The 14,294-nt window shown below is 41.6% G+C and overlaps 1 protein-coding gene across 2 annotated transcripts in view; it reads left to right on the top strand.

The window, feature by feature from the left end:
* The window catches only part of LOC147335857 (phospholipid-transporting ATPase ABCA1), a 187,524-nt gene that overhangs the window by 155,323 nt on the left and 17,907 nt on the right, over positions 1 to 14,294 (top strand). For both annotated transcript variants that reach the window (XM_086282904.1, XM_086282910.1), the window contains exons 43-48: positions 3,483 to 3,545; positions 4,911 to 5,017; positions 8,584 to 8,725; positions 9,681 to 9,815; positions 11,373 to 11,476; positions 13,240 to 13,332. In XM_086282904.1, coding sequence (XP_086139030.1) covers positions 3,483 to 3,545; positions 4,911 to 5,017; positions 8,584 to 8,725; positions 9,681 to 9,815; positions 11,373 to 11,476; positions 13,240 to 13,332 — 644 coding nt within the window. The remainder of the gene's footprint in view (positions 1 to 3,482; positions 3,546 to 4,910; positions 5,018 to 8,583; positions 8,726 to 9,680; positions 9,816 to 11,372; positions 11,477 to 13,239; positions 13,333 to 14,294) is intronic.

Below are 14,294 nucleotides of genomic sequence, written 5' to 3'. Positions count from 1 at the left end.
AGCCTCGACATGATGCTGACTCACAATCCAATTACAAGAAATTTTTTTGTTCTGCATTGTTGAAGATATGATTCTAGTTCTGATTGGAACTTGTGTGGTCAATCAAATGGTCTGTCTTGGTTTGGACAGGCATTGATTGCGATGAGATGTTAAACATTAAATATATATTAAATATACTGGTTATTTTTTTCCTCCCCATACAGCAACAACAATATCTTAAACAGGATAACGCCAAAAAAAGTCTCCTCTGCCTACCCAATTATAATCAAATATTCCACCTACAATTAAAGCTAAAATATGTTAGTTTAGTGAAGCTAACAGACAAACAAAGCAATTATATGGCAAATATAATAGAACAATGCATATCTAAAACACTATATATTACCTTTAGGCATTGGTGGAGTCCTCAGCATAGCATAAAGGAGGTTTAACTAGCCAGAGCTTATATCTAAACCATATGTTAGTTTCAGCAAGTATGCCACCAAAAAATAATACTAAAGTAAGATCACAGCCTATCTAAGATGTTCATATCTATCACTTTACCCACTGGTTTATCTTCATGTCTCACATTTGACATTTTTCTGTTGCTAACGATTCTGCTGGCTAGCTTGGTTAGCCATTCAGTGTTATACTAAGTGGGACACTAATTTTGGCTAGCATAAACAGGCTTAGAAATGTAAATGGTAAATGGCCTGTATTTGTATAGTGCTTTACTAGTCCCTAAGGACCCCAAAGCGCTTTACACAACCAGTCATCCACCCATTCACACACACATTCACACACTGGTGATGGCAAGCTACATTGTAGCCTCAGCCACCCTGGGGCGCACTGACAGAGGCGAGGTTGCCGGACACTGGCGCCACCGGGCCCTCTGACCACCACCAGTAGGCAATGGGTGAAGTGTCTTGCCCAAGGACAGAACGACCGAGACTGTCCAAGCCAATTACAAGGCGAACTCTTCAGCCACGATCACGATTCAAATGTACTCACTTGAAAAATTGAAGAACAAGTTCCTTTTTGTCTAGATCCAGTAAACCCTGAAAAACATGCTTCCCACCTGTGGCTGAAAACAAGCCATACTTTTAGGTCTTAATAATTTAAACATTAAAAATGTATCAATATTAATCAGTTACTTAGCAGTTCTCTATCCACTGTCTCTCGACACTATTAAATATTTCTTAGCTACAGAAGTATAGAGATAATCTCTTTACTCATTGAAGCCAATTTCTAATATAATATGTTTTCTGCTCTTATTTGTTTGCTTGTTTGTTTGTTTTTTTGACTGGACCATATTTAGACAAGAAGAGAGTTTTAATGATACCGCTGGCTAGCTTGGTTAGCATGTCAGTGTTTTCTAAAGGGGAAGCTAATTTGGCTAGCACAAACAGGCTTAAAAGACATACTCACCAGTGTTGCCAACTCAGCGACTTTGTCGCTATATTTAGCGAGTTTTCAGACCCCCCTAGTGACTTTTTTTCTAAAAAGCGACAAATCTGGCGACTTTTTCTGGTGTTATTGGAGACTTATTTATGACGACTTTTTGACGTGAAAGCGGGTATCACTTTTACTCTCAACAAGCAGCGGGTGCTGCCGTGGGCACCTCGCCTGTTCCAAAGCGCTCACGGGCGGAGGATAGTCCTCCCCCAGCTGCTATCAGGGCAGAAGACGTTCACACCTGTGCGTCCAAACTGCAAATGAATCGCGCATGAGCGAAGCCGCTGCTTTCGCACTGACTGTACCGCAGTCAGTTTTTCTTTTACTGTTATGCTGTTTTGTGGATCACAAGGTTTAAAACTACTTATAAACACACACACACACAAAGTAACTCCACCAGAGTGCCTATTTCGGGTCACTTTTGCCGGTCCAAGCCCGGATAAAGGAGCAAGGTTGGAATTGTGACATTAAAAAGAACAATAATTGCTAAAATAAATTTAATTTGTAGTTCTAAATAAATTCTAAATGCATTTAGGACGTTTTTTACTCACTTTGTCTCTTCCACGATGTTATTTCTCTCTCCAACAACGTAGGTTACAATTATATTAGCATGACCAATTATGCAAATTAGCGACTTCTTGCAACTTTTAGGACAGCCAATAGCGATTTTCCTTAATCAGGAGTTGGCAACACTGATACTCACTTTAGAAACTGAACAACAGGTTCATTATTGTCTACAACCAGTGAACCTGAAAAAAAGGTCTCCGCCTGTAACTCTAACTGGTAACTCAGCTAACCACCCCCAAAGGAAAATATACTTTTAGGTCTTAATAATTAAACAGTAAAAATATATCAGTGTTCACTACTTATTCAGCGTTTCGCTATCTCTTCACACTCTTAATTATTCCTTACCTTTACTCATAGACCTCTGGTTATAATATAACCATGTGTTCTCAATTTGTTTGAAAAAAAAGAGAAAGAAACCAAATTAAGCAAAATTGTTTTTAGGTACAGAAAGCAACCAAAAAGGGTCTGCTGAAGGCTAATTTGCTGACTTTATCTAGCAAAAATTTAATTTGTATTATTTTTTTAATGTGAATTATTAGTTCAAATATATTTTGTGGTTTGGGAATTTTTTTCAGATTTTGAAAGTTTGAGAACAACTGCCTTACAGTTTTTACTAACCAGCAAATTATCTGTATTTCTTTTGTAAAGCTGCTGTAAATCTGTATCATTAGTTTGCTCTCAAGTTTTCATTTTTGGGGAATAAGCCTCAAGTGGCCATTTGAAGAACTGCAGATTTTTACACCTTGACATCAGTTTTGTTTTTCAATCGAGGATGTTGTTGTATGAGCTAAATGTAATTTCACAATTAAGATTCAACCCAAGAACTCCTTGATGCAAGCAGCCGTTCTCCAAAAATGATGAGGTCGTTTAATCTTCCATTTAATTGACAATTTGTGTTGAGCGGTCTTATTAAACTGGGTTTAAGACTTCTTTAACAGAAAAGATGGCGTGCTTTTTCACCAAGGTCGTCACACTGTATTTCGAGGCCAGTGAATGTGGCCGAATGCGCTGTCCGTGCATAAAATAAAATGCTGGTCATCTAGTGACAGTGTGTTGATGGTTATTGAGGTTGCTAAAGTGGTACTCAAAGTCAAGACAGATTTGCTCATGAATGCTGTCACTGCAGCCACAAATACTCATTTTTATGTCCTCTCCCTCTCTCCTCTGCACAAGTGTCTAACTTTTTTTTTAATAGCTTTTCCCATCTGGCTCACTCTAAATGTTGCAAATTATCCCTTCTTGTTAAAATTTGTTTCCTTCGCGTTCTCTCACACTCTCTCTCTCTTTTTTCCACCTGCTTCTTCCATCTCACTTCCTCCCTGCTGCTCTGGCCTATCGCTCCATATTTTCTCATGCCATCCTCTTTGCTATCTTTCTCACTGTCTGCTTCCCACACTCCCATTGCCTCCCACCTTCTCGCCTTCTTTCTCTCCTTTCCTCTTGCTGGTTGGTTGATTCATTTTATTGTCTGCTCCCTGCAGGTATACCCTCGGAAGAGCACCCCCGCTGTGGACAGGCTATGTGTGGGCGTTCCTGCCGCAGAGGTGAGCCAGATGCTGCTGTATCACACAAGCACCTTCTCAAGTAGATTGTCTGTTTGCACTTCTCCGTGTTGTGGGGCTTTTTTTTAACAATCGTACTTTTGATTACTTCGCAAAAATCAGTTTCTGCAGAAAATAAAATATGAATGACATGAATTGTCCGACAGTACTGACTCACGAGAGAACGAGGGCATTGAGTTGGGCGATTGCACTGACAGTGCGAGTGTATTTCTTGACAGTTTGAGAGTGTTTGGCTCAGTGTTTTCTCAGAGTCAAATCAAAATATCTTCCACTCTTCTCAAAGAAGACATTAGTAGGAACAGTGATCTCCTTATCAGGCTTGTTTGTGTAGTCATACTACAGCTAAGCATGTCTCTACTAAAGATACAAGCAGGAAAGAAATGGGTGTTGTGTAGCAGCAGCATGTGGACTCAGTGATTGTTGAGTTCTGTGCACTTAGCAGGAGGAAACCAAACAGGCCAACGCCACGGAGGGAACTGGACAACTTATCTGTGTAAAACTCATTATATCATGTGGGATATCACACACACACACACTCACTGTCACACGCAGCGTAGCACTAGAAGCTTGATTTAAACATAATCTCAAATGCTGACAGGCTTTCGTGCTCGGCGGGCTTTCCGCTAGTATCCTATCCTCCCTTCCAATGTTGACTCAAAGCCCAATGTAAATGCCAGTGGAATATTGTGATTCACGGGGCTCTGCTGATCACACACTGCATTTCCATGCATTATTTACATCAAGCTTAGCTCTCTGTGCATTTGCAAGCACAGGTCACAAACAAGCAGGGATCAATGAATGACAGAAATCAAATATTTATGTCCGAGCCAGAGCGCCTAAGGCGGGTCACATGACCGCGGGGCTCTGCGGGGACAACTTCCTGCCACATGCCCTCTAGAGGGAAGTAAAATCAGCAGCATCAGGAAATAAAAAACAGAGAGAGAGAGGGTGGTGTTTGTTGTAGCAATTTACAGAGTGAGGAAGAAATGCTTTGGGAGTGTTTTTTTATTTAGTTTTTTTAGTATTTGTTCCTGTGCGCCTGCCGTGTTGATTTACAGTCTTGTTGTTTTGTTTGCACACAGAATATATCAATTTGTTATTTTGCTAAACATCGAAGCAGTCGAGCATGCAATATAAACTGCAGTCCCAGTTACACGCAGCAGACGAGTATTTGCACAGTCTATAGGTAAACTTCATTAAACGTGTTAATGAGTGGTATTTATTATAAAAACCTGCATGCTATAAACTGGAAATGTCATCCCAGGCCGGTTTCCCCTGCCTGTTTTTCAATGACAACGTAAAACACTGTTTTCCCTAACGGACGCCCCCGCTCATTGTCCCCGCCAGTGTTTCGGCTTGCTGGGAATCAACGGAGCTGGAAAAACCACCACGTTCAAGATGCTGACAGGAGACATCCCAGTCTCCAGTGGAGAGGCCTTCCTAAATGGATACAGGTGAGGCCCTAACTCCCACTAGTGCACCAAGTACCTCATCATAATTAGCCACCTAGGAAGGCTGCTCAGATGGGGATCGAGCTGTATCTTTTTTATAGCTCACATCCTGTTCCACAGCTACATTCATTCTCTGTAATACCGCTTTCTATTTTTCCATCTCCGGCACTCTCACTGTCTTTGTTTTTCCCAGCTATGCAGTTCCACTATCTGTTATACATTTGGCTGTCTCTGCCTCTCCTTCAGCTTTGGTTTTCTCTCCTTACTCTGAGATTCTCAGAAATGCTGAAGACTCGGCTCTCGCCTTTTCCCCCTCCTTACCTCTTGTACAGCTTACACATATTTCATTCCTTTTCATATCCTCACCCTGCTCTGTTTTTTTTTTGTCTCAGCCTTGCAATATCAGTGGTAAGAAATCTTTGTACATGCCAAAAACAAAAAAAATAAAAAATACCCTGACACTCGAGCACTTGAGAGAAAGAAAGTTTGCTCTTCCTTATTTTTAGGAACAAACAACCGTGTTCCGTTGCCTTGGCGCGCATCTCTTAAGGCGGCACGGCAGAGTGCGGTTGAGCCGCGGCTGTTCATTCGCACGTCTTGCAATTGACTTTGTGTTCAACGAAAAACAAGCGGCGAAGAGAGCAGTGCTTTGCTCAGCAGTGTTTATGTTGATTAATGTAGGTACAAAGGAGATCAGAGAAAAATCTAAAAAGAAAACTAAAAAGAAAAGGAAAAACAGATGTGATTACACCCACTCTGTTTTCAGCTCATTATGCTTTCTGTGCATTGGCAAGAACGATTAGTAGAAGAGAAAAGGCAGCTTCTCTTAAATGGAAGTTTATGCTCTCATGGCAGTCGTCTCTCTTGTCTGCGTCTGTGGGCTCACAGAAAATAGCAATGCCTGCATTTAGCATGCTTTTACTGTTCAGGAAAAGCTAGCATGCTAACCGCAGCAGGTGGCTCATTAGCTGCCATTATTTGATGAAGACCAAGAAGGAAGTGGATTACCTCAGTTAACACAGAGACGCTAATGCACATCATCACATTTATAAGTATGTATTTGGGCTAATTAACCCCTCTTGTTGGAATCCTCAGTCTTCAAAGATCATCCAGAGTTTAGAGGTTTTAGTCTCTATACTAAGCTAACAGCAGTGTAGTCTGTGCAAACCCAGTGCCAAAATTGTTGAGATGATGCGTAATATGTAAATAACAACAGAATACAATGATTTGGAAATCCCATAAGCCAAAATTCTATTCAAAATAGAAAACATATCAAATGTTTAAACTGAGAAAATAAAGTGAAAGCTCCTGACTGCAGGCCAGTTCTGCACTTGGACTCTTCTACTCCAAAGTCATGTTGTTGCAGTATGTGGTTTAAGGTTGTTCTGCTATAATATGCAAGGCCTTGAAAAAGATGCTGTCTGGAGGGGAGCATACGTTGCTCTAAGACCTGTTTATAAAACACAGCGCTGACTGTGTTTTTCCAGATGTGCAAGCCAGACTGGATGGGGCCTCTCCTCTTTAGTCTGGCAGACACAGCATCCATGTTTTCCAGAGAGAACAGTTTTCAACTTTGTCTCCAACCAATTCAGTGAGCTTTGGCTGTAATGTCATTATAGAGCCTTAACCTGCATTTGTGGATCGCACGGTGAACTGAGACAGCACACAGTGATTTCTGGAAGCGCTTTTGAGCACGTGCAGTGATTTCCGTAACAGAATCATACCTGTTTTTAATGCAGTGCCCGCAGGTCCAAAGATCATCTGCAGCCAGTGGAGATTTTTGACCCTGTCACTTACATACAGAGATTTCTCCAAATTCTTGGGATATTTAAAAACAATTCTGTACTGTACATGGTGATATAGTCAGTGTGTTACAATGTGTCTTACAGCCGCAACTGTTCTAGAAATGTGTTGGTGCCATTAACTTTAAAATAAGCAAATATCTTTCTTAAAATATAACATTTGACATGCTTTCTGCAGCACGTTCTCATGGCAACACGTAACATACAGACACGTGTGACAAATTGTCGGTATGTTATGTGAGCATGGCATGAGAGCCAGATGGAATGAATCTTTACGTCCTCATCATGAATCGCTTTAGATTACACTGTGATCGAGTTAAGGTTATGGTGAGGGCTGGAATGGAGGACTGGGGCCTTAGTTCAAAGCGTCGATTATCACCGCGAGTGCATTCTATTAATTTTAATTGAGAACCCGTAGCGCTTCATAACGACATGGAAAGGTACTTTTCCCGTTACTATGAGACGTGTCGGACAGTGGGAACGGGCATGCTCTGGTTCTATTGTAAACAAGATATGGATTAATGAGATTTGTAAACAATTGTTTTCAGTTTTCCATTTGACAGTTTTTCCAACTTTCTCAGGAATTGTATTTGTATTTCCAAAGCATTTTCTGGCTTATGGCACTTCCCCTCTTGTGGCCAGATGCTGCACATAAATTCCCAGCCTTATTTGTGATGGAAAATAATGTTCAAATTCAGTCCCAAATCCATGATAGATGAAACAGAAAAGCAAAAGTGAAATCATTAATTAGTTATGACTTTTGTGAATATGATTTTCTCTATTGAAAAAAAGAAATACAGTAGAAACCAGGGCATTAAGAGTCTTTAAACTTGGGGCCAAGAGATCCTTTTTACAAATGAAATACAGCCAGACGCTTTGGATAAATCTGACACCGACAGAGCCTAACAGCGGTTAGCTCGGAGCAGCTGTTTAGCTCATAGCGAGTCAGTCACTCTTGAAAATGTTATTGCAAAAAGAAGAAACTTGAACTCATGCGGTGTGATGGTACGTTTTAAGCCTGTTTCATGGATGCTTCTGACTGGAGGTCTGCAAGCTTTAATGTTCATGACATGAAAGAACACTGAAGCATTAACAGACTTAAATAGTAGCACTGTAGTGGTGCTTTAATTATCAAAGGACTATTGCTCACTGTTATTGTGAACTTTTACTCAGAGCTAGAACTCAACATATAATTAGATTAATGGAGTTTTCGGTTCACAACACGACCTTGTTGAGCTCTAGCGGACTCCAAGCAGCAGGTGAAAGAGATTTCAAGTGAACATTTGTTGAATGTTACTAAGAAAATAAGAGAAAAAAATGCTGCGAAAAACATTTGTTGCTGCTGCTGAAGGTGAAAGTATTAATATAAGAAAATGTTTTCTGTGTATTTGTATTTGTATTTGATAAAACAGAGAATGTGTGTTGGGGACATTTACTTAAGACTGCAAATACAGGATGTGAAATGAACCCGTCTGCTGCTTTATGATAGTCTGGAGGAATTTCACTGAGGGTTGACTGGCTCACCTCTGCTCCTCTAATTCTTTTAAGTTATTGTGAATATCTGACAACTTTACTTTCTACGCCAGTTTGAATCTTCTCCTCTAAAACCCAGCTTGACGTCTACTTCAGTTATGTTGCTGTTTGCTGTACAGCTTTCGTCTCTTTGTGTTTCATGTCTTTGTGCTGCATGAAGACTGCATGTAATACAGTCTTCAGATATTTTATTAGAAACACGAAGGTCACCCAGCGTTTGTTTTTCTTCCGCAGCATCCGAACTGAGATGAGGTCCGTGCACCAGAACATGGGCTATTGCCCCCAGTTTGATGCTCTCGATGAGCTGCTGACTGGACGAGAGCATGTGGAATTTTACGCCCGGCTACGAGGGGTACCGGCAAGAGAGGTCGCCATGGTAATCTTCTTAATTGAAGCCTTTGTTTCACTCCTGGCTAATGGTGTGCATCACCACATCTGCACCTTGGCTGGTACCAAGTATAGACTAGATAGAAAGCTATTGAAACAGCATCACTATATTTCTTTAGTTTTAGATTATTTTGTTTGTTTGTTTGTTTGTTTGTTTGCTGCACCGAACAGAGTGCATCTAAAATGCATGTAGGGCAAAGTGAAGTACATGTCAAAGTGATAGATAACCTCTATGAGAGAAGCCATACATAATGAAAAATGGCCAGTAGAAGAAAAGGAGCAGCTTGTGGGTTATGGCTCTGCATTATTCACAATGCCCAGTGGTGTGGCCCGCCCTAGGCGGCCTCCCCGCACTCCTCACACTGCCCGCTTCTCCAGCACTCAGATCAAAAGAGGAAAAGGCTGCCGGTGACCACAGGCCTCAGACCTGGTGCCAGGGCTTTGATGCCTTAGCTTCAGTGCAAAGGGACAGTTCTGTGCGGCTAACAAAGCTCTTAACTTCGCTGCAAAAATTTCCTCACTGCAAATTCTTTTTTTTTTTTTTAATTTCTTTTTTTTTTTTTGCAATGGCAAGTCTCCATCCAAACAAAGTCCCTGTGCCTTATTTGCATAATCAATAAACAAATGCATCCACGTGCATGGAAGGAATTCATTGGTGGTCCTGCAGCCTTCATTTAGTGCAGCATGCACATCCACAGCTCTGGCCACGCTCCTGCTTTCTTGTGTTTGATGAGATGTTGTTGAAAACAGTAAAGTACCTCCACAGACCTGCCATTAAAGTCTCACGGTGACACCAGCTGTCACGCCCTGTCCTTGAAAAACCACACAGCTCACATATAATAGTCAAAATATCATCCATCACGCTATCATGAGTCCAGTGATGGGGCTCAGGTGAACACTCCTCTCAACACCACAATGGCTGCTCTGTTTTCTCTCCTCCATAGGTGGCTGAGTGGGGGGTCCAGAAGTTGGGGCTAGCCAAATATTCCAACAAATCAGCAGGAACCTACAGCGGCGGGAACAAGCGCAAACTTTCTACAGCGATAGCCCTGATCGGCTGTCCTCCAGTGATTTTTCTGGTGAGATTCAGCTTTATTGATATTGTGTATGTGGTGTACAGCATAAGCTGTTTTCTCTTTAAATACACACATGCAGCAGCGTGAATACGACAGGTTAGAACGTCTAGTAAAAGAAGAAAAATTAAGATACTGATCAGACTTGCAAACCCTTACTGAACGATTTTTAAAGTAGATTAATTGCGGATGAGCAGGCTGTGCATCTCAGAGGTCACTCAGTGGTCGTGTTTTAATTCAATTTCATTTTCCGGGAAAAAGCACCGGTCCTTTTGGAAAAATGTGGAGCAGACAGAATTGTGTTTGCACATATTAAGTCCTTCTTCATCAGATCTTAAAACCGAGAGCCAACACACCCGTGGAAGAATAATGGAGGAGTGACCCAGAATGTGCCGCGCCGCCTGTTTTCAATTTATGTGTATTAGGAAGTCGTGCCGTGGCATTATGAGGGACAAACGTCAGCGGCCTTAAGCACTTGGAGCTTCACACGGGCTTGCTTAATTAAAAACCTTTCATTATGATTTTTGCAAAGCTTCTGCAAATCCAGTCAGCGTATCACATGGTCTGATGTGATTTCCTGAGCTTTGATGGCAAAATAAGATGTAAAAATCTACACTTTAATGCCTGTTTTCGCCCTCCTTCCCCCCCAAAAATGTCTCCAACTATTCAACATTATTCCTGTTTCATTTGCTGCCCGTCAGCTGTAATTAACACATTACTTTGTTTCATTTGCAGCAGTTCATTGGATTACGGTGCTAATAATAATTTTATTTAAGTAATGACTCCATCCATGTTAAATTAAAGATGTAAAGGAGTAATCTTTCCAGACGTTTCTGCCTCAATTTGTAAGCTATCAAGCTGCACTGTGCTAAACCTTGAGCCAGGCTAGCCTTCGTTCCAAGTCAGCGGGGGACCCTGTGTTGTCAGCTCCCCGTGTCAATTTCGCCACTGCGCGCGAGCCCAATGAGCCCAGGCGGCCTTGAGGCAGCGCCACATAGAGTTTGCACGGGGGCACATTGGGCACGGCGATGGAAATGTCCGTGGGATTTGTGGGATTCTGCTAGCGAGGATAGAACCAGGTGCGGAACGAAGCCAGCCTGTGGACCGAGTACTGTCGATGTCTAATCAGGCATGGACAGACAAGCCCCGAGGAAAAAGAAGCAGCGAGTGACTGAGATGTGTGAGCGTGCGCCGTGCTGCGCTGGTGTGTGCTTCATGTTTATGTTCCCATCATGTGAACATGGGTCTGGTCAGAATTCGCCTTTGTAGTGCAGAGCTTATATAGCTCTCGGCTGCGCTGAGCAGATTCAGCGGCCTTCGGCACAGATTGGACCACAGCTCCAAAAATATTCCCTCTCGTGATGTTTTGATGATGACGATCGGAAAGAGCTTTGTGATACTAGAGCCTAAAAATCCATGTGTTTTTTTCCCCCCCTTTTCATTTCATCACTTCTCTGAAATCACACCGATCCACAGCTTACCTGCTTGCGTGCACTGCCTGACAGCTCATTCCTAAAAGAAGCGCCTGGGTGGAACTGACTGAAAGCTTTTTGTTCATTGCAGGATGAGCCGACCACCGGGATGGACCCCAAAGCCCGACGCTTCCTGTGGGACTGCATCCTGAGCGTCATCAGAGAGGGACGCTCAGTCGTTCTCACGTCACACAGGTGCAACATCGCATTTATTTGATGCATTCACACCAAGATGGAGTCAAAATATTTTGACTCTTCACCAGGAAAAGCACAGCACCCAAACAGTCCACCAATGAAAGCGAGCTATAAATATTGTAATTATAATTGATTGGAGCCACACTTTAGTTGAAAGGGATTGTTTCCTGTGTGGCAGTTAATATTGGCTGCCAGAAACACACTGGCTGCTATAAAGCAGTCATGAAGCGTGAGGGCATATTGACTGATTGCCGCTTTTTTTTTTTTTCTTCTTTTTTCGCCTCTGTGAAAAGAGAAACTGTCAATATCAGTGCTGGAGTCTTTTCATTATCCAAGGCTTCCCGGAGCAAAGTTAAGTTTACTATTTCTTCTGTAGCGCTGGCCACCAATTTAAGATATGGCGGGTTTTTTCTGTCTTTTCTTTTAGCAAAGTTGAAAAATTAAAAGCCACATTTCTCCGGGAAACCCACGACGTTGACGGCCCGAGTCGATATGGAACATTTAACAATTTGCTGCCTGTTTGTTTGACCGTTTACCAAACCCGAGTCGTATGTGAGGCTGGCAGGCAGCGCCTATGGAATGAATGATTCTTATTACACGTGCTGCTTTCGTGGAGCGTTTGGCGTTTGTCGTCCCGGGCACGCCGGCTGAGCTGCATCCAATCGTCCATGTCATGACCAGGTGGTTTTGTTTTGTTAAGTGGCGCGCTCGCCAGGTTTTTACAAAGTCATAATCCTAATTGCGTCATTCCTCAGAAAGGCATTGCAGGTTCTGCCCCGGATACAAATGACTCGTGCTCACTCGCGACGCCGAGCGAGATAAAAAATTAGAGGGTGAGAACTACAGATGGGCCCTTCGTCTCCCTCTGATTACTGAATTTGCTGTACGCTTTAGATGCTCAAATTTGAACTGGGAGTCAACATGAGTGGGTGAGTGAAGGTGTGAGTCCACGTGGTCCAAAACAAGAGCACTCAGAGAGCGCCGCCCCTCTGAAAGGAAGGGGCTGTACTTAAACTTTGATGTTTTAAGCTGATGTCAGCATAAGTTATATGGAGATCCCCAATAATGACAACTGCATCGTTTTCATGAATCATTTGTGCTGATGTCAGGAGTGTTAATGGAAACCTAGTGTAGTATATTAAACTTTTTGTGAAGTCGTATAATGTTGCATTAAAAAATAGCATTTTAAAGAGTTCAAACAAAGAAAGTGCTCATGTCCTCCAATCACTATTATATTGCTTTAAAGTTTAGAGATGATCAAATAGAAACTAAAGCTTTTAATCAATTTGTGTGACCCTGACCTTTGACCTGTGCCCTTGAATCATTATTTTCTCATCTTCACCCATATGGTTGGAGCAGAGTTGGCTAAAAACCTGAGATTTTAAGACTGATTCATGAAGTGAGTAATTTTTAAAAAATCTCTGTCATCACTGTGATGTTGTACAGCTCTCTCCATGCCCTTTCATATGAGATATTACTCAATATGGTTTCTCAATTTTTTTTTTTTAAACTTGGGTGCTAACAATGATGGTCATGATCAAATGTTTAGCCAAACTTGGTGCTCATTACCCTGAATGCCTCGTATATTGTTGTGTAATTTAAAGATGATCCTTAAAAAATCGTGGCTAATCTAAAGTTTTCATCGATTTTCACATTTGATGTGATCTTGACCTGAGTTTCAGAAGTTAAAGACATAGACAAAGGCATTTTTTACAATTATTTGTTTTTGCTACTTCACGAGTCTCCTCTCTTTCTTTCAATAGCATGGAGGAGTGTGAAGCGTTGTGCACACGCATGGCCATCATGGTAAATGGTCGCTTCAAGTGCCTCGGGAGCATCCAGCATCTGAAGAGCAGGTAAGGGATGTTTTGGGGTTTTTTGCCACTAAAACAAAGACGGAGAAGAGGAGAAAGAATTAAACCGCAGAAATCTTTGAAGTAACTTGAGTTGAGATGAAAGAAATCACTGTCTCCCACTGAGGAGCTCTGTTATTTATACTGTGTATATAAATAACACAAAACGGTGTGTATTGATAATAAAAAGAATATAGGAGTAGATTTACGTTTTTAAGGAAGAATGAGAAACCTTGCTTATACTACCTGGATTGTTTCATTAAGAAGGAGCTCAAGAGGAGAGCCACAAAAATGAACATTCGCTCTCGTGCTGCGATGCTACAAATGTTAGGCAGCATGTTCGTCAGGGTGCTGCTAGTCGACAGGGCTGACCGTACTGATGATACTAAAACTTCAGTGTTGATAGCAGTAATGCATATAATGTATGATAATCTGAAAAATTAGTGTGTGATTGCAGTTTGTATAGTTAAGGCTACAAACTCTGTCACTGTCTTCATGCATCTTAATTTTGCCAAAAAAGACGAAACACAAAACACCAAGTCATGGATGATTTGACTGACAGATTATAGATATGACAGAAATACTGTTACTGTGATTGTTTTTCATTCCATCATAAATGTGAAATGACTCATTTGTAATATGTTTGCTTAGTTAATCATGTTTTATTTAGCAGGTAAAAATAAACACATGTTAATGCTGTAAACGACCCATAGCCGTAGAGTTCCGGTATGTGGTGACGTCCTTCTCTTCTCATCGCCTTCATTTCATACCTTGATGTGGTCTTTCTCTTTTAAATTTTCTCCATATACGCACTCATCAGCCACTTCTTTAGGTATACCCTTTCATTTGCACGTACAAATATCCAATTAGCCAACCACATGCTCGCAACTTAATGCATTTAGGCATGCAGCCATGGTTAAGACGGGATGCTGAAGTTTATCCTGAGCGTGAGAATGGAGGAGAAT

The sequence above is a fragment of the Aulonocara sp. 'chitande type north' Nkhata Bay genome, linkage group LG3 (genome assembly GCF_057382095.1).
Source record: "Aulonocara sp. 'chitande type north' Nkhata Bay isolate Kocher_YH1m ecotype deep benthic linkage group LG3, A_spYH_male_GT1.1, whole genome shotgun sequence".
Classification (NCBI taxonomy): Eukaryota; Metazoa; Chordata; class Actinopteri; order Cichliformes; family Cichlidae; genus Aulonocara; species Aulonocara sp. 'chitande type north' Nkhata Bay.
The sequence above is the reverse complement of the archived record's forward strand: the minus strand, read 5'-3'. Positions and strand labels throughout refer to the sequence as shown.